This window comes from Halteromyces radiatus (genome assembly GCF_025201355.1).
Source record: "Halteromyces radiatus strain CBS 162.75 chromosome Unknown BX664scaffold_7, whole genome shotgun sequence".
Lineage (NCBI taxonomy): Eukaryota > Fungi > Mucoromycota > Mucoromycetes > Mucorales > Cunninghamellaceae > Halteromyces > Halteromyces radiatus.
Window position 1 is genome coordinate 379258 of NW_026251693.1, and position 24004 is coordinate 403261.

At 33.0% G+C, this 24004-nt stretch overlaps 10 protein-coding genes across 10 annotated transcripts; 5 read left to right on the top strand and 5 right to left on the bottom strand.

Annotated features, from left to right (window-relative positions):
• The first annotated feature begins 72 nt into the window (after positions 1-72).
• Positions 73-1580, top strand: BX664DRAFT_387967 (uncharacterized protein). The gene has a single exon (XM_051549426.1). It carries the CDS (start codon positions 207-209, stop codon positions 1443-1445), a length of 1239 nt encoding a protein of 412 aa, XP_051397486.1. The 5' UTR covers positions 73-206; the 3' UTR covers positions 1446-1580.
• Positions 1581-1778: 198 nt separating this feature from the next.
• Positions 1779-3056, top strand: BX664DRAFT_339163 (ribosomal protein S5 domain 2-type protein). The gene is made up of 3 exons (XM_051546579.1): positions 1779-2531; positions 2597-2716; positions 2786-3056. Exons 1-3 carry the CDS (start codon positions 1836-1838, stop codon positions 3011-3013), a joined length of 1044 nt encoding a protein of 347 aa, XP_051397487.1. The 5' UTR covers positions 1779-1835; the 3' UTR covers positions 3014-3056.
• Positions 3057-4016: 960 nt separating this feature from the next.
• BX664DRAFT_240499 (RmlC-like cupin domain-containing protein) lies at positions 4017-4987 on the bottom strand (the record flags this gene model as incomplete). Its single annotated transcript, XM_051540224.1, has 4 exons — positions 4017-4180; positions 4329-4555; positions 4667-4707; positions 4787-4987. Coding segments are annotated over 4 exons (633 nt in total), but the record flags the coding sequence as incomplete, so codon positions are not given.
• A 1473-nt stretch (positions 4988-6460) lies between these two features.
• On the top strand, positions 6461-11657 carry BX664DRAFT_339175 (transcription factor/nuclear export subunit protein 2-domain-containing protein). The gene is made up of 4 exons (XM_051546580.1): positions 6461-6850; positions 6921-7048; positions 7132-7304; positions 7406-11657. Exons 1-4 carry the CDS (start codon positions 6512-6514, stop codon positions 11575-11577), a joined length of 4812 nt encoding a protein of 1603 aa, XP_051397489.1. The 5' UTR covers positions 6461-6511; the 3' UTR covers positions 11578-11657.
• Positions 11658-12163: 506 nt separating this feature from the next.
• On the bottom strand, positions 12164-13885 carry BX664DRAFT_339176 (uncharacterized protein). Its single transcript, XM_051546581.1, has 6 exons — positions 13630-13885; positions 13286-13523; positions 13138-13176; positions 12859-12988; positions 12475-12784; positions 12164-12401 (listed from the first exon to the last, which is right to left on the bottom strand). Exons 1-6 carry the CDS (start codon positions 13711-13713, stop codon positions 12333-12335), a joined length of 870 nt encoding a protein of 289 aa, XP_051397490.1. The 5' UTR covers positions 13714-13885; the 3' UTR covers positions 12164-12332.
• Positions 13886-14715: 830 nt separating this feature from the next.
• Positions 14716-15514, bottom strand: BX664DRAFT_339179 (uncharacterized protein; the record flags this gene model as incomplete). The annotated part of the gene is made up of 4 exons (XM_051546582.1): positions 15220-15514; positions 15017-15154; positions 14859-14942; positions 14716-14785 (listed from the first exon to the last, which is right to left on the bottom strand). The coding sequence occupies exons 1-4, from the start codon at positions 15404-15406 to the stop codon at positions 14718-14720; spliced, it is 477 nt and encodes a 158-aa protein (XP_051397491.1). The 5' UTR covers positions 15407-15514.
• A 745-nt stretch (positions 15515-16259) lies between these two features.
• Positions 16260-18794, bottom strand: BX664DRAFT_339183 (Mysoin-binding motif of peroxisomes-domain-containing protein). Its single transcript, XM_051546583.1, has 6 exons — positions 18713-18794; positions 18510-18649; positions 18075-18443; positions 17294-17936; positions 16576-17189; positions 16260-16517 (listed from the first exon to the last, which is right to left on the bottom strand). The coding sequence occupies exons 1-6, from the start codon at positions 18762-18764 to the stop codon at positions 16410-16412; spliced, it is 1926 nt and encodes a 641-aa protein (XP_051397492.1). The 5' UTR covers positions 18765-18794; the 3' UTR covers positions 16260-16409.
• Positions 18795-18879: 85 nt separating this feature from the next.
• On the bottom strand, positions 18880-19710 carry BX664DRAFT_375802 (uncharacterized protein). The gene is made up of 2 exons (XM_051548721.1): positions 19541-19710; positions 18880-19468 (listed from the first exon to the last, which is right to left on the bottom strand). Exons 1-2 carry the CDS (start codon positions 19621-19623, stop codon positions 18895-18897), a joined length of 657 nt encoding a protein of 218 aa, XP_051397493.1. The 5' UTR covers positions 19624-19710; the 3' UTR covers positions 18880-18894.
• Positions 19711-20457: 747 nt separating this feature from the next.
• On the top strand, positions 20458-21943 carry BX664DRAFT_387973 (CRAL-TRIO domain-containing protein; the record flags this gene model as incomplete). Its single annotated transcript, XM_051549427.1, has 6 exons — positions 20458-20598; positions 20699-20737; positions 20880-21134; positions 21206-21383; positions 21453-21604; positions 21680-21943. The coding sequence occupies 6 exons, from the start codon at positions 20458-20460 to the stop codon at positions 21941-21943; spliced, it is 1029 nt and encodes a 342-aa protein (XP_051397494.1).
• A 178-nt stretch (positions 21944-22121) lies between these two features.
• Positions 22122-23945, top strand: BX664DRAFT_339186 (uncharacterized protein). Its single transcript, XM_051546584.1, has 6 exons — positions 22122-22530; positions 22604-22736; positions 22808-22970; positions 23051-23144; positions 23236-23487; positions 23547-23945. Exons 1-6 carry the CDS (start codon positions 22226-22228, stop codon positions 23815-23817), a joined length of 1218 nt encoding a protein of 405 aa, XP_051397495.1. The 5' UTR covers positions 22122-22225; the 3' UTR covers positions 23818-23945.
• The last annotated feature ends 59 nt before the right edge of the window (positions 23946-24004 follow it).

The window sequence follows — 24004 nt, forward strand, 5'->3', positions numbered from 1 at the left end:
CAAGTGGCAAAGGTGATGTGGGGCGGCTTTACGCTTTTTGTTTTTATTCCTTTTTTTTTTTTTTTTTTTTTTTTTTTTTTATTCTTTTCCTTATTATACCAAGCTAGCCGGTCCCATCAAAAACATATAAAAGGAGCAAAAACCATGGTTCTTTTATTTGTATTTTCCTCTTTTATTATTATTATTTTTTACCTCTTTTTACAACAATGTCTTCTACTCTCATCTTCCAAGTGAACTGTAACGGTGAACAACATCAACTCGAACTTGCAAAGGACCAATGTAACTGGACCAACTTTTATAATGCATTGAAAGAAACGCTTTCATTACCTGCAAATATCACACCAAGTGAATCGGCTCTTTACTATCTCAAGGATAATAACAAACAACGTATTGAAGATGCTTCTGATTTTGCCGTTTTGCTGATGACTCTTATGGATACAAAACAAACCAAAGCTCAACTTTTTTATGGCGATAATAACGCTGAAGACGGTGACTGGGAATGGACACCTGAAGGAAAAGACATGGATCAAACATCAAACAAACAAGTACCTGACGACAATCATGTATCATCACCTGAATATACGACCTGTTACTCACGTCTTGGTGAAGTGATCGACAAACACCATAGTAAAATCACACCTGACCCTTTTCTTCGTATGGTTTGCCGTCGTTTAGCTTGCAAACTTATCATGCGCCCGGACTTGACCATCATCAACTCTCTGGATACTTGGTTGGATGGATACGACAGTAACAATACCACTACCAAAAACAATAACGACAATAAGAAATCGTGTGAACATCATGACAAGAAACATTCGTGTATGCGCAATCGACAAGCATTTATCTCCTTGCTTCCTGATGACATTTCCAAATTCTTGATGACTCACCACGATGGCCATCATGGCCGTCACTCTCACCACTTTTATGATTCTTTCTTACACGAGGATGATTCAATGAACAACTGCCACCGTGGAGGAAAACGAAGACGACATTGTATGAATAAATCATTCCCTTTTGATATTCTCTCTGATGGAAAATTTGGAGGACCTGACGACATTTTCGACATGGCTAATGGTTCCAGACATGACAAGAAGCATGGATGTAAAGCGGACAAGTTGCGGAAACTATTCGAAAAATTGCATAATGATGATGATGGACATCATTATCATCATGGCCATCATGGTCATCATCATGGACGTCGAGGTGAACATCATCATTTTGGTGGACGAGGTGAACATCATCACTTTGGAAGAGGTAGACATCATCATTTTGGTGGAAGAGGTGGACATCATCACTTTGGCGGACGAGGTGAACATCATCACTTTGGAAGAGGTGGACATCATCACTTTGGTGGAAGAGGTGGACATGGTGGTCGTCCTTTCTCATTTGGTCAACCAATCCCTTGGGCGGTACAATCTCATGGCGATCTTTATGTCAACCTTTAGTATTATTATTTTAGTCTTATAGTTATTCTTATTGTTATTATTTGTTAGTAGTATATTAATTAGTGTTATTATATTATATTAAAAAAAAACCAATAAAAAAATTTGAAAAGATGGGGTTTGTACCATCAAAAAAAAAAAAAAATTTTAAGTTTCAAATCTAAAAAAGTTTGCATATATTTTTTTTTCAACTTTGAACAAAAAGAGTTCTTTCCAGGAGATCTCCGACCAGGTTCTGCCAATCACAGAAGGCGTGACTAACTCACTGTCAAAAAAAAAAAAAAAAAAAAAAATAGATATAATTTTTTTTTCCCTTTCAACGTTTTTGTTCCTTTTCTTTTTTATCTACTATTATTCTTATTATTTCCCTTGTACGGACGAACCAAAAAAAAAATGACCAATACTCGACAGTTCCGTATCCGAGCACCTTGTTCCACAGCCAACATTGGACCTGGATTTGATGTATTGGGTATTTCTTTATCACTTTACTTGACATTGGATGTTACAGTAGGAAGTCAAGACGACAATGTACCAGCATTTACAATGACTTATTCTGGAGAAGGAGCTCAAGATGTTCCCTTGACACCTGAACATAATCTGATCACCAAAGCGGCTTTGTATGTACTTTCAGCTAATGGTATTCAACAACTTCCTAGTCCTCTCAAGATCCATGTGGACAATCCTATTCCTTTAGGTCGAGGACTTGGATCGTCTGGTGCTGCTGTGGTGGCTGGTATTCTTTTAGGTGATGCACTAGGTCAACTTGGATTATCACGTTCTCGATTACTGGACTATTGTTTGATGATTGAAAGACATCCGGATAATGTAGCAGCAGCTTTAATGGGTGGGTTTGTCGCTTCTTATTTACGAGAATTGTCTCCAGAAGATATGGAAGGTATCCCTGAATCCGAAACCTTATTGGAAGTTACCCCTTCTACTCCTTCTCCACAACCTCCTCAAGGTATTGGTCATTTCTTACGTTTGGCTTGGAATCAAGATATTAAGTGTATTGCCATCGTACCTCAATTCAAGGTCGCTACTGCTAAAGCTCGTTCTGTTTTACCCTCTTCTTATCAACGTCAGGACGTTGTAAGTCACATTACAAAAAAAAAAAAAAAAGATAGAGACTGATGCTGATTACTTATGGATGTTAGATTTTTAATTTCCAACGATTGGCTGTATTGACCACAGCTCTTGGTCAAAACCCTCCTGATGCTGATTTGATTTATAATGCTATGCAAGATAAAATTCATCAACCTTATAGAAAAACTTTGGTAAAATAATCATCATATATATATATATATGTATCTGTGGATGTATTGATATATATATTTTTTTTATAGATTCCTGGTTTACCTGAAGTCTTATCTTCCATCACTCCGGAAAAATACGATGGTTTATTGGGAATTTGTTTATCGGGTGCTGGTCCTACCATATTGGCCTTGGCTACAAAGAACTTTGATGCTATTGCTACTGCTGCTCAAGCTGTTTTTAAGGAACATGGAATTCAAGATAGTTTTTACAAAGTCTTGGATGTTGTAGAGGATGGTTCCACTTGTGTAGATTTATAGATTAGAAATGGATTAGACTTTTTTTTTTGAAATAAAACTCTTCATTGTTGAACAGTTTAGTTTATGATATAGATGATGATGACGATGATATGTGTATATGCAAAATGTTGGATCCTATTATCTAAAGTAGCACAAAAGTGGACGGAAACTCAATTTTTGGGAAGAAATCAAGCCAGTTGTAAAATTATCATACTGAGGTAACGATGATCTTAAAAGACAATACTGGATAATGGATGATGATTTAATGAAAAGTTCATTGATGATTCCTTTGATGATGAACTTTTGATAACTGATGATATCATTAGAAAATGAAAACATGGCTATAACACTATAATGATAGTGATGTTGATGAAATTTTCTTTTTAGAAAAAAAAAAAGTCGAAACTGGAAAATTGCTGTTTGACGATTGGTAATAAAGATTTTTTATATATAAGTACTTTATTAAGAAGATGGTACACTAAATATGACTAACTACTACAATAACTATCCAGGAAGAAGTCAATTATAAATGATGATCAAAAAGAGATGCTTGTATCCAACTATCTTTCCTTACTTGTCCAATCGATAACATACTTATGTATTTATCACTAAAATGAAAAAAGAAAAGCAGGTGGGTAAGTCTGAAGTTCAGATCCTTTTTTTTAAAAAAATTACATTGGCGCGGTGAATAAAAAAATGAAAAGGATGTTGCCATTATCATTTAGCAAATTTTGATTGGCTAATGATTGCACCATCAATGTCTTTTATGAATGGTCAATTATCATACAAGTAAAGAATAAAGGTAAACTACAGAATGGAAATCTATTTATCTCTTTTCTTTTCACTCTTTTTTTATTCTTTATTTCTTTATATTCTTTAACTCTTTTGTATATGGTAATTAAAAAAAAAGTTTATTCACATAAAATTTCGAGAGAGAGTGGGGGAGTACTAGACTGGGTAAAAAAATATAAAAATATATATATAAAAAAAAAAAAAAACTAAACTACAATAATCCTTTTTCTTGACGGGTTCCTTTAATGGAATAATAGGTACATTGACTGGCACTACGAGCTTTACCTGATTTCTCTTCAAAAGTCTTGCAAGTTTTATACGGAGGAGTATAAAGATGTAATGATACAGCACCATTTACTGCACTTGGATTGGCAATTCGATGTAAACCAATTTTATCTATAGGTAAATATAGAATAATAAAAAATCAGCTCATCTTGTGATTAGGGTGGAAAAAACTAAAGAGAAATTTTTTTCTCACACTCCGAATCTTTTTGTTTAAAAAAATTTTAAGGGGATAGGAACACCAATCAAAATTCATTCTTACCATGAATATAGGCCACTTGATTTGGATGCAAAATACTATCCTTTGTGACTCGTAACGGACACTTATCAATACAACCATCATCCGAATTATCGGCGGTAATATCTACATGCGATAACATAACATCATCTTCTTCAACAAGTTTGTTTGGATATTCATATAAAGTTTCTTGTAAATTGCCATCAAGTACTTTCATGATACAATGGGATCCAGCATGATCATGAATAGGACTAGAAAAAAACAGGTAAACCGGAAAGAAGAAAGAAAATATTCATTACATATCGTGAGAAATCTAACCTTTTTATTAAACATTTTTTTTTTTTTAGTGGAATCATCCTTACCTATGTCTTTCTTCGGACCATGCCAAAATCATCAAATTAAACTATTCAACAAATGTATGACAAACAATAAGAATGATGATTAGTGACGAACGATGACGAACGTATTTTATGAATACATACCTTGCCATTACCATCATCAATCAAATTACGAGTATAAGGACGTGATCGATCAAACATAGTATATTTTTGCCAATCTTCACGGTTGGATCCATATTTCTCCATCAAGCGAATGATTTCATTTTGATCAATATGCTCAGAATCAAGACCACCATCAGGACCAAGAACATTATGGATTTCTTGAATTAGATGTTGTAATGTATATTGGGAAACATCTTCTTCAGTATTGGATTGACAAACAAAAGGGGCCATTTTGGAATATCAAGTAAGTAATAAACGATGGTTTGAATAATAATAATAATAATAATAGAGAAAAGAAAAAAAATAAAAGAAGGGAAAAAAATACTTTATATAATTTTCTTTGTTTCACTGACCTGATGATTGTTTTTTTGGCAGCAATTCAAATCAACCAATCGCAACAAAGGTGACTGAATAACCATCTCTATTATTCTACATCTCCTTCATTTCTGATTCTCTTTGATTTTGACTCCGATGGGATTTCTTTTTGGATTTTTCGTTGTCTTTTACGATCATGGTTTGTTTCTATAGATAGGTATACGATCATTTTTGGATGGAAGAATAATGATTTTCTTGTTATCAATATGGATGGATTGGGTGGGTGAAGTAGTTAGGTATTTTATGGTAAAAGGTGATTTTGATATGCACATATTCAAATAGGGAGAGGGAAGCGGAAAGGGTGATGATACTATATGCATGATGAAATAAGGATAGAATACGGAAATAGAATAGTCATTATTGTTATTATTTTTATTTTTACATCTTAGAATCGAATAAAGGAAAACTTTTTATAAAAACTTGAATGTTTCTTTTTCTTAGTAGACGTAATGGATGAGATGATGACTTTGTGAAATGAAACTGTAATCCTATAATAGAATCACTTTTTTGATTGATGATTGATTTTTATGATTTGGTTTTATTGATTAATTTTCATGATTTGATTTTCATGATTTGTTTTTTTATGATTTGTTTTTATGATTGATTTTTATGATTTGGTTTTTATGATTGATTTTTATGAATCTACTAGAATGATGACTGTAGGATGTTGACGATAGTATGATGATGATGATAGTATAAGAAGATATAAAGATAATGAAAAAGATGATAGAAATGCTACGAGGAATGATAAGTGATGAGAAGTTGAACAGTGATAAAATTGATTCTCGCTTCTGTCAGATGTCAAAATCAATTTTGTTATAATTTGAACAGTTTACTCACTTTAAATTGAGACAGAGAGTAAAAAAAAAAAAAAAAAAAAATAGACAAAAAAAAGTTAAATTTGAAAGTGAGGGAAAATAGTACCTTCCGATTAGATCTACCATGATTTGATATTAGATGATGAAAATAGTTATCTTATAATAATATTGTTTCTCACTTGTTTTTGGTAGTTGTTGGTAGCATCGATAAAAAATATATAAGTAAAAAGAATGGGAAAGAGAAACTCACTTTTAAGGGTTTAGGGAAAAAGAAAGAAAGAGAGATGTACTTGAAAGGAAAAAGGATAAATCACAATCGTCCTTCTTTTATAGTACATCAATTGAAAAGAAACCAGTGGTGGACGACCTTCATTTCAAATGCCGCTCTGTGTTTTTTTTCTTTTTTTCTTGTCGGTTGTCTTTATTTGCTCTTTTCTTTTCTTTTCCTTTTTTTTTTTTTGTCATTTTATTCTGTACTTTTTATTCGTATTTATATATCAAACATAAATACAATATGAGTCAGGAAGAAATAGCTCTGGCTCTACAACATGCTGAACAGTGGTCTCCTCATGACAATATCAATCCTTTACGACAATTGATTTCACAGTCTACCTATTATACTTACATTGGTGAACGTTCCCTTGATAGTTTTATAGATCTCTTTAAAGCACTAACAGAAGACAAAGATGGAATATTTGAAAACAAAAACATCGATATTCGACTCTTCTTTATCAATTCTATGAAAACACAGGATGTCAATCTTGAATGTATGGAAGAAGCAAAACGTGAAGAAGATCAACCCAAAATTGCCTCAAGGAAAGCCAATCTTATTGCTATGATTAAAGGTGTTATTGTAAGTTTATTTGTTTTATATTATAAAATATCTTTTTTAATTCTTTGATGTTTATCAAAACAATATATAGGATGCCAATATTTTATCAGATGCTGATTGTAAAGTACATTTCTCTAGTCAGTTATTGGAAAGTGCAAAGGTGATACCAAGCAAATCCATTTTTGATCGTCGACTTATTCGTATGAATACTGCCATGTTGTAAGTAGATGAAGGAACATATATATATATATATATATATATATAAAGTGATGGATATTAACTATATTGTTTTATATTTGCAGGTATAAACAAAACAAATTCAATTTATTGCGCGAAGATGCTGTCGGTTATTCTGCTCTCATTAACGATATTATCATTGGAAGTATTGATTTGGAACGTGACGAATTCGGTCGACTACCTCCCACTCCCTTAGATAGAGTTCCTAGATTTTTGGATATTATCTCATCACATATCGGTAAGCCTCTTGTCTTCTCGCCTCTTGGTGAACAAAATTTTATTATCTACCTCAAATGTGTTTTCTCATGGTGTATATCTTTCCTCTTTATTTCTTGGCAGGCAATTTCCATCTTGATCCCAACCGGGTTTTGGATATATTACTCGACTTTTTTATCAAGGAAGTCTTACTCAATTTCACCTTCTGGATTGAACTATTTAAACAGTCCGCTTGGATTCGACAATTGACTTTATCGCCATTGAACAATAATGATGACAAGGAATCTTCAACAACAAATGATAACATTAACCACAGTACAGTCATGGCTCACCTTCTTGGTTTCAAATTTGAATATTATCACACTTTAGAAATCTCCCAAGCTCCTCAAGAACTTTATTATTCTTGTGCTCTTTTGATTCAAAATGGTTTGATTCAATTAGGTGATTTGTTACCTTATTTAGCTCCCAGTGAACAAGAAACAGAGAAGCTCAAGTCAGAATACATGGAAAACATGAATAAGGAAATCAAAACCAACAGTGGTGGATTGCTGGCTCAATATGGTGCTCTAGGTGAAGAAGGTACAACCAAAAAAGCGGCAAAATCAGCAAAGGATTTGGATGATGGGGAATCTGCAACTCTATCACGTACCTATGATGCAAATGATATAGTGGAATTGGTCAAATCTCTTCTCTCTATTGGTGATATTGTACATTCTGAAGAAATATTATCAAAGTACAACAAACTATGTGACATGTATCCAGTACTGGCTCATTATATATACCGTCTTTGTTCTGTGATCATTGAACCTAGCTATCAACACTATGTCCCTGATGATCTCAAAGCTCGATCAACTTACTATATGGAGTGTGCACAACAATCGGAATTAAAGGCTGTACTGTCAACAGGAAAAGGGAAGATTCCACGATTACCCAAACTCACTACTATTTATGTACTGGATTGTCTCAAAGATGGTTCTCATGATCTGAAGAAGAAACAAATACATCAATTTTTTTATACAAAATGGGCTGATCAATTGGAAACTGCAACAACTTACGATGAACTCTTGACGCGACTCATGCCTGTTATGCGATTGGCTGGATACCGTGCCTATTTGGCCCCTCAACTTTTCCAAAAACTGTTACAAGTAGTTTCAGCTCTATTCGAACGTGGTGAAGCTGTTCCAGATTCTGAACAACGAAACGTATGTACCATCATGACTCGTGAATTCTTCCTTCCTGCTATTTCATTCAGTGACTGCAATCCTGGTCTTATGGCGAATGTATGGGAAATATTGGAATTATTTACCTTTCAAGAACGATGCCGACTCTATGGTGAATGGGGAAACGACTTTTATAAGAAAACCATCGAAACCAAACTACTCAAGGCTCGCGTCGAACGAAATGTCAAATCAGTTATGAGACGTGTATCCAAAAATGATGTTCGTCAATGTGGTCGTGACCTTGGCAAACTTGCTCATTCAAATCCTACTATTGTCTTTTCTGTCATGTTGGATCAAATACAATCATTCGACAATTTGGCTCCATACATGGCGGATGCATGTCGATACATGAGCAACTTCTCTTACGATATTTTGGGCTATTATATGACTGAAAAATGGACTGGCTCTCAAGGTGCTGGTCGTATGAAGAAAATCAAGATGAAAGAAGATGGAATCACATCGTCATGGTTACGGGCATTATCTGTTTTTGCTGGTATGCTATACAAGAAGCAAGGTATAGATCCCACCCCTCTTATTCGATATCTGATTTTCCGACTTCAATACGACGATTCGGTGGCTGATCTGGTTCTCTTTAACGAATTTGTGACGAAACTTTGTGGCATCGAAATTATTGGTAGTACTTTGACGGATGATCAAATTACATCTGCTGGTTGTAGTGATGCATTGAAAGCTGAAGCATTCCAACCCATTTCAAACGACAATCGAAAAGCGACAAAACGAGTGATTACAAGATTGAAGGATACTTTGAAAAAGGACAATGCTGCTTTGGAACTTTTGGTACTACTCTATCGACTGAGTGAAAGCTGCTCCTCTCAACAAGATATCAGCACGCGTGAACGGGTGAAGCGACTGGATCAAGTACAACAAACCATCCTTCAATATACTGAACTTTTGACAACTGTATTTGACCAAGCTGAATATAGTGCATTGATTCCTGGCATTGATGTACTGTTCAAGGACTATGATCTTCCCTATAATGTGGTGATGCAAATTATGCGCCCCAAGACACGTTATCTTTTACACAACAATATGGACACTGACACCAAAGAGGATGAAATACCACCTGTTATGCAGCCCATTATTCAAGCCGTACCGTCTTTGATGCCGAATAGTGAAATCTTTGAAATCATCACAGCTGAATTCTTTGTCATGTTTTGGCAACTTGATTTATATGATATCCATTGTCCAGTCAAACACTATGAAGCCGCCATCAAACGATACACAGATACAATCAATCAATGCCGAGATCCTCGATCAGTCATATGCCAAACAAATAGGCCATCTGTGGTGACAAAAATGGAACGACAAGCTCAAGCTAGCCGTGATGCTCTAGAAGCTGATCTTCCCAAGCATCAACAAGACGTGGAAAATACTATGAAAATGCTCAAGGCCTCTCATTCACGATGGTTTGTCAACAAGGTGGATAGAATCATCCTTATTAGATGTATTCTTCAATATTGTCTCTATCCTCGTAGTGTCATGTCTGAAGTGGATGCTGTCTATTGTTACAAGTTTGCCATGATCATGCATCAACTCAATGTCAGCAATTTTTCAAGTTTGACTCTGATTGATCAAATCCTTTGCGAAAGTTTGCCTGCTACTCTGATGACATTTACCGATTACGAAACAACTATTCATGCTCGATTTATATTCAAGACCTTTTCCAAAATGTCACGATGGTACAAGGATGAAAAACTATTCAGTGAAGAAGCTCATGGTGAAGGTTTGATTGGATTTCAAAAAAGCTGGGTGGTCCAGATGTCTCAAGAAGTACCTAAAAAGGATCTCCTCTGTCACGCTGATTTCAAACGGGTAATGGGAAAATGGCATCAAAAATCAAGTCAATTCTTTGAACAAGCTCTACGATCCGGTGATTCTCATCAGATACGAAATACTTTTTTGATTCTTCGACAATTTATTCCTCACTTCCCTGCTATCCGTGAACATGGCGAAGCATTAGTCAGTGCAACTCAATTTTTGGCAACAACGGAAAAACGGGATGATCTCAAAGTGTTGGCACGAAGTTATCTTGGTCTCATTGAAAAGAATCGATCACGTTGGGTTAGCAAGAATCACTTTAATGGTCAACCAGAACCTCCTACTTCACCACCATCTACAAAACAAACATCAACATCACAATCTCAACCGCAATCAACATCAAAACCATCAACCCCTCGACAAAATCATCACCGTCATCATGATGAAGATCGTACGTTGGATAATACAACCTCAACATCCAGCAATGGAACAATCACGGACAATACAGCTAGCAACGATCGTAAGCGCTCCAACAAGGACGATATCCCTTCATCACTCTCTAGTCGATCTTCCTCTTTTACCACTGGAGGTGGTGTCAAAAGACTTCGCAGTGATGAAATGCAGTCATCTTCATCTCGTCGTGATATTCCAAGTGAAAGCCGTCATGTTAGCAGCAGCAGCTCTAGTCGTTATCATCGAACGGATGCAACTTCTTCATCATCATCATCATCAGGCCGACATTCTCCAAGGGGCTCTTCTAGTCGTGGCGTGGAAATTGTGTCGACATCAATAAGTTCTACAACAAGGGAAGGTATCAGGATACGTGATCAAGCAAGGGATGCTATTCGTGAAGCAGCAAGGGATTCATCATCAAGATCATCTCAACCGACGATTTCAACAACATCATCACACTCAGCGTCATTGACAGCCAGCAATCACAACTCGCCAACTTCTACCAAGGAAAGCACAAGGGAGTCAAGGCGATCAACAAAGGAAGATCGATCCAGTACTTCACGTAGTCATCATCGTGATCTTCAACAAGAATCAGTTAGGGACGACCGACGTGGCGTTACTACCGGCAGTAGCAGTACCAGCAGCAGTAGTTCTCACCCAGTGGCATCCTCTTCTTCAGTGACTTCAAGTGGACGCAAACGTGCAATTGATGATGAAAAGGAAAAACAAGCTCGCGACAAGATAGATAAACGATACAGAACCGACAGGCATTCAAGGGATGTTCGACGGGAAAAGGATCGTAGTGGAAAGGACTATCGTGACAAGAAACGCAATCGCAGATGATCTAGTTAGTTGATATTTTGTTTTTCTTTTTTTTATATATATATATATATAATTTAGTTATTTTTATTGTGAATAAAGACCTTTTTTTTTTTTTATCTTTTTTGTTCTGGGGTATTGTTAGTTATTTGAAAGTTATTGATGTATATAATAATCGATGATCAGTACTATATTTATCTTGATGATCATCTTTATCATTATTCGTTAGTCAATCATTTTAGCAAACAATCGTCATATTATTAGATGGAAAATCACTGGTGTAATTCTTCTTTTATTTCTGTGTTCATATTCAACACTGTTTGATAGTTTGATTATTATTTATTTAATTATTTTATTTTCTTTGAAATATGAATGATCTGGATGAATCATTTCCGGGGTTGCAGAACCAAATGAAAAAGGAATAAAAACAGATATTCTTTAAAAAAAAAAAAAAAAAAAAAAAAAAAAAAAAAAAAAAAAGGTCGATCATCAAGCAAGTAATAATGATGTTTTAACCAAAGGAAAGGTAATGTTGATTTGATTACCAACAATATCAAATATCTAATAACAGGATGAGACATTAACCCAGAATGGTAATCATTAAAGTGAATAAAATAGATATATATAGAAGCCCTTTTTTTATTATGCAGATAAAAAAAAAAAAAGTATTACATTACTATCAAACAATATAATAACAAAAAAAGAGAGAGAAGGGAAGAAACATCATATGCTAAAACTAAAATATATAGAAATAGAGTAAAGACATAAAAGAGTAGAATTTAAACTGATAGTAAAGGGGTATTTTCACTGGCCTCCTTCCGACAAACATCAAATTTGCAAACAGGACACTAAATAAAACATTAAAATAAAAACAATTATTACCCAATACATATTTTTTTTTTTTTTTTTTTTGGAACTTACAAATTTTTTGTGACCAGTAAGCCAGGCATCAACACAGGTAGAATGAAACTCATGCTTGCAAGGAAGTACCCGTAAAACATCACCATCGACATAATCTTCCAGGCATATTGCACATTCTGCATGACGAGTATCATCTTCATTTCCAGTTTCTTTCAATTTGAATTTTCGTAAAGGTAATTTTGTGACAAAGTCGGTTGGAGCCAATTCTTCTTTTCTTTGTTGACGTTGTCGCATTCTCCATGTAGTATAAATAAAGAGCATCATCACTGCTGGGGATAATACTACTACAAGTAACATATCTAACAATGGCCTAAATGATAAGAATCATTAATATTCTTGATTTATATCCTTTTTTTTTCTTTTTCTTTTTTTTTATAAATTTACCATGTCAATATATCATCCTTTTCCATACGTACTTCCATAGGTTGTTTGAATAATTCTGATAGCTGCAGGAGTGCTTGATACTGGCGTTGTGCTACAAAGACACTGGGTATACGTATATCAGAGGTGTCACCTGGATCATCAAAAAAAAAAAAAATGAGGTGAGTTAGCAAGAAAGAAAAAATAATCAGCCTGACATGTCATTCACTCTTCCTTTTTTTTTCCAATTCCATCCTTTTTGTTTTCTATACTTTAATATCATCTTTCTTTTTCTTTTCTTACCTGGAGCATACATGGTCACCCAACCATTATAGTATTTATCTATATAAAGTGGAATAAAAATAAAAAAAAAGAAATCAAATGTTAGACAAAAGATTAAAAGTGCCACAATAACAACAACAACAACAACGAAGCTTTTTTTTTTTTTTACCTCCGACCACTACAGCGATTGCACCACTTTGCTGCATAGATCTGACTTTATCAATAAAAGAACAGTTGCCTCGTTCCACTAGAGCAATCCATTTGTCAGAAGGAGGTTCAACTACTTCACAACCGTGTCTTAAATCTGGTGAGAGAGGTGCCATCAAATATCCTGTTAATCCATCTTCTGTTTCTTCAATCCTTGGTCCAAATGCTGCCATACGGTCAACATATGTTTCATTGGTTGCCTACAAATATATATATTATATATATTTAATCCTTCATGTCAATGTCTTTTTTTTTTTTTTGTTATTTAATAAAAATAAATAAATAAATAAATAAATAAAAACTTACTAGGACAGTAATAGAAGCTAAAACAAGTTGAGATTGGTATACAAGTAATGATAAGAATAAAAGTATCAAAGTACTTCGAATCATGATGGCATAAGTTTTTAAAAAAAAAGAAAGTAAACCAAGAAAAAAAAAAGAGATTATATAAATATAAAATGTTTAGGTAAAAAGGGGGAGAAAAGGAGAAAAATAGAGTATTGAAAATAAGAAAGAAAAGAAAAAGAAAGAAAGAAAGAAAGAAGAGTGAGAGAAAAAAAAAATATATTCGCTCAGAATAGAATAATAATAATAAAAATAAAAAAAAAGTCAGTAGGCTTCAAAAAAAAAAAAAAACACTTGGCAGGTGAGAAAAAATATAATAGAGACAAAAAAAAAAATATTATGCATATTATCAAATTATCTTCCATTTTATTTGATCTTTACTAAACGAAGGTACACTTTTATCATTTAAATAATAATTTTCAAATGCTTTAAGTTTTAAATAATAATAATTATCACTATCAGCTTCAATCCATTCCCATATTTGTCCATTACTTTCTGTTGAACAAAGTCTTCTAGCTTGAATAATATTTTGATCTTCTATTGATCGTTTTTTGGATATTGTCTTTACAGAAAGTACTATTTTTTTAAAAAAAAAATAAATAAATTAATAATAAAAAGAAATATATATATATATATATTTACCACAACCAGAATGTTTATTAATGATATAACCAAGAGGATCCATATACCATTGTTGATGAGAACCTTGAATATTAGGTCGTAGTTCTACTCTAGCTTGTGGCTACAATATAAAAAAAAAGAAACTATCAAACAGAATGAAATTTATTATTATTATTATTCTCTGTCTTACTTCAAAAGAAGTATTCACTACAGTGAGAACATGATGATGATGGCTCGGTGACACGATATAGAACCACTGTGTGGGTATCATGGAAGACTTCAAAAGAATGGCAAAAAAAAAAAAAAACAAACACAACGAAAAAAAAAAATAAGAGCTCAGAAAAATTGTAGGTGACGGACACTCAAAATACATCCATCATACAACAAAAAGAAATCATGCATTAAAAAAAACTGTCTATATATATATACTATAATGTAATACTATTCACTTTTATTGTACATTTTTCAATCCTATCTACTACACTATATGTTTTCCCTAAAATATATAAATATATATATATATTAGTATTCTTATTTTCAGCATTCATGTTTTATTTTGGATTATTTACCTAATTGTTCCATACGCATCTGTTCCTTTAAATAAAGTGATCGATCTCTATCTATAGCAGCCTTTTGAATAAAAATAAGAGTACCTACATATATATATATATATAAAAAGATGAATCATATCCTTTCATCATTCTTATCTTTTTTTTTTTTTTTTTACCTGATACTTGTAAAGTTCTAAAATGACATGGTATAGATTCTAATTGTTTGATAAAAAACAATGCAGCTAAAAGCATAGAAGCATGTTCTCGTGGTGCGCGTATGATCCCTGTCCCCGTTTCTGGATTGTACCATTTCACTATCGAGAAAAAAAAAAAAGGTGAGTTAATATAAAAAGTCATCAAAAAAAAAAAAAGGTCTTACCATGTGCTGCTCGTAAAAGACCTCCACCATATTCTCCAAAAGTAGAAGTGATTGCCACTCGTAAAGCTTTTTGAATCATATTATCTGCTAATTGTAAAGGTATATTTTGTTCCACTGGTTTGTCATGTTGTAATAAAGGATCTTGAACGAGTTCAAATAGAATCCATCGACATTTGAATCGTACCATAATGTTTATAATTATTTAATAATAGAAAAGAATTAAAAAAAGTTGGAGATAAGAATGAAAGAGGCTTTTGTTTTTTTTTTTTTTTTTTTATTTACATCTGAGCTTTTTCCTTACCAAAAAAAGGGAGTACGGATTGCTTCTCCGCACATACAGCACGAAATGTGTTTTATTCCATTGCTTATTTCTTCAAAACTTCGACTCAGTATCTTTGCCATCACATGTGATAGAGACGTATCCCTTTATATGTTGACTCAAGAAGTCATCATCATCGCACCGAATTTGGAATGAACATAGATAAAAGTCATAACTTACTTCCCAATAAAAAGTAAATTAAAAAATCAATTTATATGATCATCATTCAATAAAATAACCATCATTAGATTCTTCTTAAAAAAAAGCAGTTTAATATCATCTAATCCCATTTTTATCACTTGCCATCTAATGCGCTAATAAATACTAAAAAATTTCATCGATTTTTCCAAAAATCGCCTGACAACCCCTCGACGATTCATTTTTACAGCCAAACTTTGGCTGAGGAGTTTCAAATTTTTGGCTGTAAAATCAAAAAATGATCCCATTTTTTTTTTTTCATTCTGCATACAAACTTTTTGATTTTCCCTTTCTCGCTCAAAAGTCATCATCATCCTACCAATTTTGAAAAAAAAAAAGTGTAAAACGAATCATTTTCTTGAATTTTCTTAATCCATCGAGTCAATTAAAAAAAGAAGTACCAATATTGCCATCCTTCATCCCTACTTTAAACAATCCTATATATGGAAAATACAACAATTCTATCACTGCAGTATTTCATCTACATAGGTCATAAAAAAAAAAAAGATTGAAAAGAGAGATATACTTTTGATACATATATCATATCATTTGTTTTTATTGTTCAAGCATAAAAATATTCACATCATGAGATCAAAATAAAGAGTGGAAAAACGTGGGGGTATACTAACAACTGTAAATAAAAATAATTGTAAAAATGCAATCATGTAAAAAACTAAGTACGATCATCCGATAAATCCAATTCAAGTGCACGTCGATCTAATACATTTTTCAATTCGTGTACCATAGTTTGAGGATCCATTCGACTTGCTTTTTCTTTTGCCTAAACAAAATAAAAATCAAACTTTATTCTTTCCTCTTTTTTTTTTTTTTTTTCTTACTTCTTGCTCTCGTTTTTGTTTCATTTCTGCAATACGTTCTGCTCGAGATTTCTTGATGGATCCAATGGTTGTTGTATTGCTATCACCTGTGTCATCTTCTGTTGTTTCATAGACCGATGCCTTGGAAGGTAAAGGTAAATGGAAGATATCTGAGGATTCATCCGAGTTGATAATGTAGACTAAAGATGGATCATCATGACCTGTATTATCAGTAGGTGTCATTGTAGGAGAAGGAAGAGGTGATGGTAAAGTTTCGTTGGTATGTGTTTGAGAATCTATTATTGTCACTGGTGGTGGTGCCATCAAGTCATGTAACGCATTTCGTCCTGTTTCCCATTCAACCACTAATTGCTGGATATCCTTCTCCAAAGCCATGTATTCTTTTTGAAGAGACCAATCTTGATGATATATTTCGCTACTATCATTGTCGTTTGTTTTTGATATCAATCGTTGTCGTTTTTCTAATTCGTCATTACATAAATATATTCTTGCTTCCATTGTCCGTAATTGTTGTTCAAGTGAAGACAATCGATGAATAAATTGTCGTGCATGTGCATTGGTAGAAGAAGAAATTCCTGAGTTTTCATTGTTAATATCCATCATTGAAGGTTTATCTAATATCAAAATAAAGAAAGAGAAAGCGATTGAATAAGAATATATATATATATATATATATATAAATGTATTTATATGTTGTTTTCATCAGAATATAACTTACAAAATTCCAACTCCATGGCATCCACAATATCCTTGACAAAACCTTTTGTTTCCTTTCCAAGCGTGGCCAATATTGTATTGATATTTCGCCAACCGGATTCATAACCTTTGCGTATAGAATCATGATCACTTGTCATGACTGAGAGTGCCAAGAATTGTAGCATACATTCACGTCGTTTTGAATGCATAAGATGAGCCAACGTTTTCAAATAATCCAAAGTAATATTGCTATCACTGTCCGCACTATTGTTGCTACTACCAATGTTGCTGAAACTGCCATCAGCTGCTGCTGATAGTGATGCCACTGAATGTATATTGTGCATGTCAAATAAGCGAGAAAGTGTCTGTTTATTGACAGTATCAGTCATATCGATGATAGCCTCTTCATAAACAATAAAGGCACGTCGTAATAACCCGGCAAGATGAGATCGTAATCGTTCACATCGTTTGTGTTTACTAGATTGTTCTATTCTTGAGATGGGTGATAAAGGCGTAGAAAGTCGGTATCCACGGGACACAAGCTCGATTTCTTGAATAGTCAATAATGCTCGATGTACTTTGTTGTCTAAAAGTTGTGAATGATCTATCACATCTTGTAGCTGAGTCAATGCACATTGGTATAATTTTCGGATAGATGATCTGCGCTATAAAACAAAATAAAATAAAAAAGTATTTCAAGAATAAGGTTTTAGTATAAAACAAATAACCAATCGCTACTATCCTAGTCTTTCCGTTCTGCAGTATTATTTATATCTTTCTTTTTTTTTTTTTTCTTTCTTTACCAGGTGACGATAAATGAAGAATAAAGACATTCCACTTGCTAAAACCATAGTAACAGTAGGTGTGATATGTTTAGTTGTTGTTGTTGTTGTTGTTGATACCAAATTAGTTTCATTTCGTTGAAAAGGAGCGAATCGTTCCACACCAAGAGCAATAAATAGACCTGACAAGGTGGCGATGGTACCAATGCGTCCAGACCGAGTATGTGCAGCTGCAGAGTGAAATGGAGTTGGAGGAGGTTGGTTATGTCGTTGTTGTTTTGAATGAGTATTTTGAGTATCATTGAGTAAAGGAGATGTCACAATAAGATATTTGAATTTTTCTTCAAATGCCACTTCTTCCATAATAGGGAGTGAAATAGCAAAAGTATCCTAATCAAAAATAAATAAAGTATTGAATTCATCTAGTTCAAATCAAACCTCAACTGTTCTCCTTACATGAAAAAAAGAATGCCTCCAGTAACGATAGATTGTTTCGGATAGTTGAGTCATAACTGATAATGTTGTTTTCGTTTCGGTAGCATGGATACCAAGATGAAGTGGTGCTGGTTTGACAATAGATTCATTGCTTTCTATTGCTATCAAAAAGTAAAAGAATTTTAGTAAATTCAATCTTTTAAAAAGTGCTTATTTCTACTTACATTTCAAATACTCTGCAATAGGTGTATCTTCATACACGACAAATTCTGCCATGTTGTTAGTCAGTAAAAGGGAAAAAAAAAAAAAAAAAGAAAAGAAAAAGAAATAAGGGAAAGTACTCCAGAAGAAAAGTAAAACGCGGAGTTTGACAAATCATGGGACGATTTTTTTTTTTATTCATTGGTCAAAGTTTCAATGGAAGAGAAGGATAATGAACAGTGATAGGATTAGGTTGTAAAAGTAAAGGAGGTAAAATAGAAAAAGGTTTATGATTATGATAATTAGTTGATTGAATTGGAGGTAGATTAATCATCAACAAAGGAAAGAAAGTAGGCTTCTTATTTAACTTGTCGAAGTATGTTGGACGAAAAGATGCTATTGTCGGCAATACAATTTGATCATGCGGGGCATTGTAAAAGGGTAACAATTTTTCTTGACAATAGAAATTGGGATGTAATCTCCTTGATGATGATGATGATGATGGTGATGATGAAGGTGATGATGATATGGATGATGATGGTGATGATGACAAAGAAGGTAAACCTGGATCTGTTGTTGAAGATGAATTCAACAAATTGGCTGCTTTCTCCATCAGTGAGCGTTGTCGTCCTAATCGACGATTAATTTGATCTTGAATAAAAATTTGCTTCTCAAGATAATCATCATCCCCAAATTTCTGTCTGGCTAATCTATAGACTCGACATCTAAGGTCATTACGCTTATTTTTGTCTCTATTGGCAGCTCTCCATTTCCGCATACTGATCATCATCATCAAAAAAAAAAAAAAAAAAAAGTTTGTAAGGTAAATGAAGTATATTAGATGCACTTACCGTTCAGCTGTTTCTTCCTTGGAAATTTGTTTTTTTGCATGGTTTTTCCATCGTTTTTGATCTCTACTTCGTTTATATGGCATATTATGAATATTAGGATTTTCTGTATGCCGCTTTCTAAAATAAAAAAAAAATTAAATGATGGTCTTCTCTCACTCTTCCCAAAAAAAAAAAAAAAAAAAAAACTTACAAGTTCGAATGAGTTGCAAACTCTTTTATAAAATGATAAGCATCATACAAAAAAAAATCAATAAAAATGCGCTGACCTGTTGGGAGAAAATAAGTATATTAGCTTACTTTTATTACACTGAGGACAGGGATATAGACGGATGAATCCCATAGGCGGATGATAAGTGATGATGATCAAGAAAAAAAAAAAGAAAGAAAGAAAAAAAAAGAAAACGAAAACCATTTTATAAGTTCGAAGGAGATAACATTAGTGCATAATGATATTCATCTTTACTTAGTAAATACATTGCACTTGTAAGTCCAAATAACAAATATGTAAGATTATGTAGGTGTTTGTCAATTGTTGCAAAATCTTCTCGCAGCAGACTTACTTACTTCTTACCCAGGCAAAACTTTTATAAATGATCACCCCTGCCGTAGTTGGGTTTCAATATCTGTTGATCGTTTTCCATGAAAAAGCATCACAAATACATATGTACATTAAAAAAAAAAAGAAAAAAAAGAAACAGATACCCACTCTTTTTTTTTTATTACTGCAACCAAGTTGTTATGTAAAAGATGATCCTTTTTTCGCCAAAAAGCAAAACAATCATTTGGTACAAGGGGGTTTACGGAGTTTTATCATTTGCATTGATGTTTCCTTTTTCAGTTGACTTTTTTTTTTTTTTTTTTTTTTTTTTTACTTCTTCGATCAATATTCAATTTTATAATCATATAATATAATTATCATGGTATTTGAAGCGGTGTCTCATATTCTTCATCCTGATCATAAAAAGGACGATCATGAAAGATCCAATGAAGAAATCACAAACGAGGCAGAAAAATTACGAGCGTCAGTGGGCGATTTGGCACAGAATCTCGCTATTGATGTGAGGAAAAAAAAAAAAAAAAAAAGAAAACCAAATCAAATCATAAAGAATGGTACTCATCCGTCCTTTTTTTTTTTCTTTCTTTCTATCTCATCACTAGCGATTAACTCAATTCCTTGATGCTAATGGGTGGGATCACGTAAGAATCTATTTAATTTTGTCTCATATTAGCAAAATTCACTCACGATGTCCCTTTTATATATATATATGATTACTCTACTTTGTTTGATGATGATTATACGATGATGATTTATGAATGATGATTACAATGATGATGATAGGGTGCCGCCAAAGAACAGCTAGAGTCAACATTGCTATGGCGACAAGAAAAACAAGTAGATATGTGCCCAGTGGCTACAGCGAAAAATGGCCTACCAGTCTTAGTCAGTGTACGAGGTTACAAGAACATCCAAGATCAAAATATTCAATCACATCCTCAATTATCAGAAACATCCATCCGTATATTGAATTATTTGGGTGGCGATTCCTTCCATAAGTTTGATAAAGAAGGCCATCCTCTTTTGATTGATCGAACAGTAAGATTTCTTTTTTTTTTTAAAAAAAAAAAAAAACAACTCATCATACTAACATATTATTATTTAAAAAGGGATATCATCAATCCAAAGAATTAGGAAATGATGTAACATCAGAAGAAATAAAACATTTCCAAGTGGCATGTAACGAATTTTTAAATCGAGTGATTATGCTTGAAGCAAGTGAACGAGCAGGTCGACCTATTCATAAAGAAACAATCATCTTTGATTGTACTCATATGGGACTTTGGCGTAAGTAATAAAAAATAATTAAAAAAAAAAATAGGATGAGCATTGACATTTCTTTTTTTCTGGAAATAGAATTCCATATGAGTGGACTATTGAAACTCAAACAAGTAGCTGAATATGTTCAAGGTTATTACCCAGAGACATTGGCCCATCTTTTTGTAGTAAATGCGCCTAGTGCATTCTTGGTAATGTGGAGAATAATCAGACTTTGGTTAGATCCTAAAGTGAGTATGGATAGTATTTTTAAAAAAAAAAAAGAATTGTATTTACTTATTTACTATTTTATTTTTGAAATTTAGACATTGGAAAAAATACAAATACTTGGCAAAGATTATCAAGATGTATTATTGAAATATGTGGATAGTGAATCATTACCAGATTTTTTAGGTGGAAATTGTTCCTGTTGTCATTTGGCAGGAGGATGTGTTCCTTCAGTGAATGAAGGACGTATTCCATTTTTAGTAAAGAAAGAAGAAAATGAAAAAGTACCATCAGTATATAATTCAGATATAATGAAAGAAGCCAAGACCAATGTGATATATCGTCAAATAGTTAAAGAATAGAATTTATAGAATAAAGTTATTTAATCATGAGTGGATGATGATTTCAATAGGAGTACAAAACCTTTTTGTTCTTTTACTTCCCAATGGGGGAAGTCAACAAGCAAAGTGGCGGGTTACTAAAAAAAAAAAAAAAGGAGTTCTATTTTATTTTTATTTTTATTTTTCTCTCTTTCCTCTATTTCTTTGATTTACTTACTTTTTATTTATTTATTTATTTACTTCTCTTACTGTTTTCCTCCTTCATTTATTGGAAAGTATCTCGATTCTTTCTTTTCTTTGATAATGATGAAGTTTGGTTTTTCAAAAAGAGTCATCATTACATTGGGTACAATATCTACTTGTTTCACTTTATTATTTTTATATCTCATCTCCACTGACTATTCATCAAATAATAATCATCTTTCATATACTTATGACGACGACACTACTGTATTGACTACATTGAAAGAACAACCGAAATGTCTCAAGAATACTGCTATTACAGAACGTCCAACTAAACAACAATGGGAACAATGTCTTGCTCCTGGTGCTGATCCTTCTTATTACTTATCCATTGTCATTGTTACTCGTATGGATGACTATGCTGGGTAAAAAAAAAAAACTACTTTGAATATGTATATATATAATACTAGACATTCTTTTATTTATTTATTTACATAGTGGTCAACATCATCGATTCCAAAACTTTATCGACAGTGCCTTCCTATTAGCCGAAAATACCAAAGAAAAGATCGAATTATTGATTATTGAATGGAATCCTCCTGAAGATAAACGAAGAGTAGTGGATGTATTTGTAAGTGACCAAAATAATAAAAAGAATGTTAGCGTATTGAATAATATTTTTTATTAATACGATGAATATAGAGATTCCGTCAATCAGAATATTTGACTTATCGTATCATCACTGTACCAAAGAAGATTCATGAATTTTTACCAAACAGAGGTGGGTCTCCTTTACATGAATTTGAAGGCAAAAATGTTGGTATTAGATATGCTCGTGGTGAATTTATCGTTTGTACAAATCAAGGTGAAGTAAAATTATATCTATCTATACGTTAGATGAAAAAAAAAAAAAAAAAAAAAAAACTAACTTGATGATAATAATAGATGATATTTGGTCACACAACTTCCATAATGCAATCAAATCCCGGGCATTCAAAAAAGGCATGATTTATCTCCAATATCAAGCAAAACACAATATGTAAGTGAAGAAGAAGGAAACAAAACAAAAAAAAAAAGAGAGAGATAGAGGGAAAAAGAATACTTTATTCATATCTATCGTTTACTATTAGTCACGAAAACTTCCCTCCTACGATTGTTGATTTACCTCCTTTTCCTGATGACACCACTCTATACAATGCTTGTCACTTGGATGATCAAGACTGGGGAAATTACAAACTACCTGAACCTATCACTGTCAACACTGTTCATCAAACACCTGAATTTATTCTCACAGTTGCGGATCAAGCTGGTGACTTTACAATGGCACATCGAGATACTTGGAAAATACCTAGAGGATATCGTGAAGCTGGTGGTATTGCATGGTAAGTGAATACAAAAAAAAAAAAGTAGAACGGAATTTATTTATTTATTTTGTATATAGGATGGATATTGAATTCATTTGTACAGCAACATGGACATTCGATATCCCAGTGGTTTATAGTTATAAATCATTTGCTTGTCATCAACATCATCAAAATATTTGGGAAGGACGAAAGGATCAGCATACCGACAATAGTAATATCAATATGGGCATGATTGAACGAAAAGAAGTCAAATATGTGAACAAGGAGAACGAGTGGGGTCTACAACATGTGGATACTTGGACTATGGGACTAGAATGTTTGGAATTCCGTGGTGGACTTTGTTGGTAGATCATTATTATTATTTTATATCACCCATTCTTTTCTTTATTATTATTCTCTCTTATATTTTACCTTGTAGATACTCTTTTTCAATAATAATAACAATAAAAGAACAAAAGACTATTTTTCTTTTTTAAGACTCTTTTGACGATCTTCTATTAAGAAAGACAGACGCTGTGTGACATGACTATAAACT

Bases quoted from the DNA above. Each gene is read 5' to 3' on its own strand.
- BX664DRAFT_339175 (XM_051546580.1), top strand. From the start codon at position 6,512: ATGAGTCAGGAAGAAATAGCTCTGGCTCTACAACATGCTGAACAGTGG. The intron at 6,851-6,920 runs GTAAGTTTATTT...AACAATATATAG, and splicing joins CTATGATTAAAGGTGTTATT to GATGCCAATATTTTATCAGA. The intron at 7,305-7,405 runs GTAAGCCTCTTG...ATTTCTTGGCAG, and splicing joins TATTATCTCATCACATATCG to GCAATTTCCATCTTGATCCC.
- BX664DRAFT_339176 (XM_051546581.1), bottom strand. From the start codon at position 13,713: ATGATTCGAAGTACTTTGATACTTTTATTCTTATCATTACTTGTATAC. The intron at 12,989-13,137 runs GTAAGAAAAGAA...TTGATGATCCAG, and splicing joins GGTGACCATGTATGCTCCAG to GTGACACCTCTGATATACGT. The intron at 12,785-12,858 runs GTAAATTTATAA...CTTATCATTTAG, and splicing joins AAGGATGATATATTGACATG to GCCATTGTTAGATATGTTAC.
- BX664DRAFT_387967 (XM_051549426.1), top strand. From the start codon at position 207: ATGTCTTCTACTCTCATCTTCCAAGTGAACTGTAACGGTGAACAACAT.
- BX664DRAFT_339186 (XM_051546584.1), top strand. From the start codon at position 22,226: ATGATGAAGTTTGGTTTTTCAAAAAGAGTCATCATTACATTGGGTACA. The intron at 23,145-23,235 runs GTAAGTGAAGAA...GTTTACTATTAG, and splicing joins TATCAAGCAAAACACAATAT to TCACGAAAACTTCCCTCCTA. The intron at 23,488-23,546 runs GTAAGTGAATAC...TTTTGTATATAG, and splicing joins GAAGCTGGTGGTATTGCATG to GATGGATATTGAATTCATTT.
- BX664DRAFT_375802 (XM_051548721.1), bottom strand. From the start codon at position 19,623: ATGCCATATAAACGAAGTAGAGATCAAAAACGATGGAAAAACCATGCA. The intron at 19,469-19,540 runs GTAAGTGCATCT...GATGATGATCAG, and splicing joins AAGGAAGAAACAGCTGAACG to TATGCGGAAATGGAGAGCTG.
- BX664DRAFT_339183 (XM_051546583.1), bottom strand. From the start codon at position 18,764: ATGGCAGAATTTGTCGTGTATGAAGATACACCTATTGCAGAGTATTTG. The intron at 18,444-18,509 runs GTAAGGAGAACA...ATTTTTGATTAG, and splicing joins GGAGGCATTCTTTTTTTCAT to GATACTTTTGCTATTTCACT. The intron at 17,937-18,074 runs GTAAAGAAAGAA...TTTGTTTTATAG, and splicing joins TCTTCATTTATCGTCACCTG to CGCAGATCATCTATCCGAAA.
- BX664DRAFT_339163 (XM_051546579.1), top strand. From the start codon at position 1,836: ATGACCAATACTCGACAGTTCCGTATCCGAGCACCTTGTTCCACAGCC. The intron at 2,532-2,596 runs GTAAGTCACATT...TATGGATGTTAG, and splicing joins CTTATCAACGTCAGGACGTT to ATTTTTAATTTCCAACGATT. The intron at 2,717-2,785 runs GTAAAATAATCA...TTTTTTTTATAG, and splicing joins AACCTTATAGAAAAACTTTG to ATTCCTGGTTTACCTGAAGT.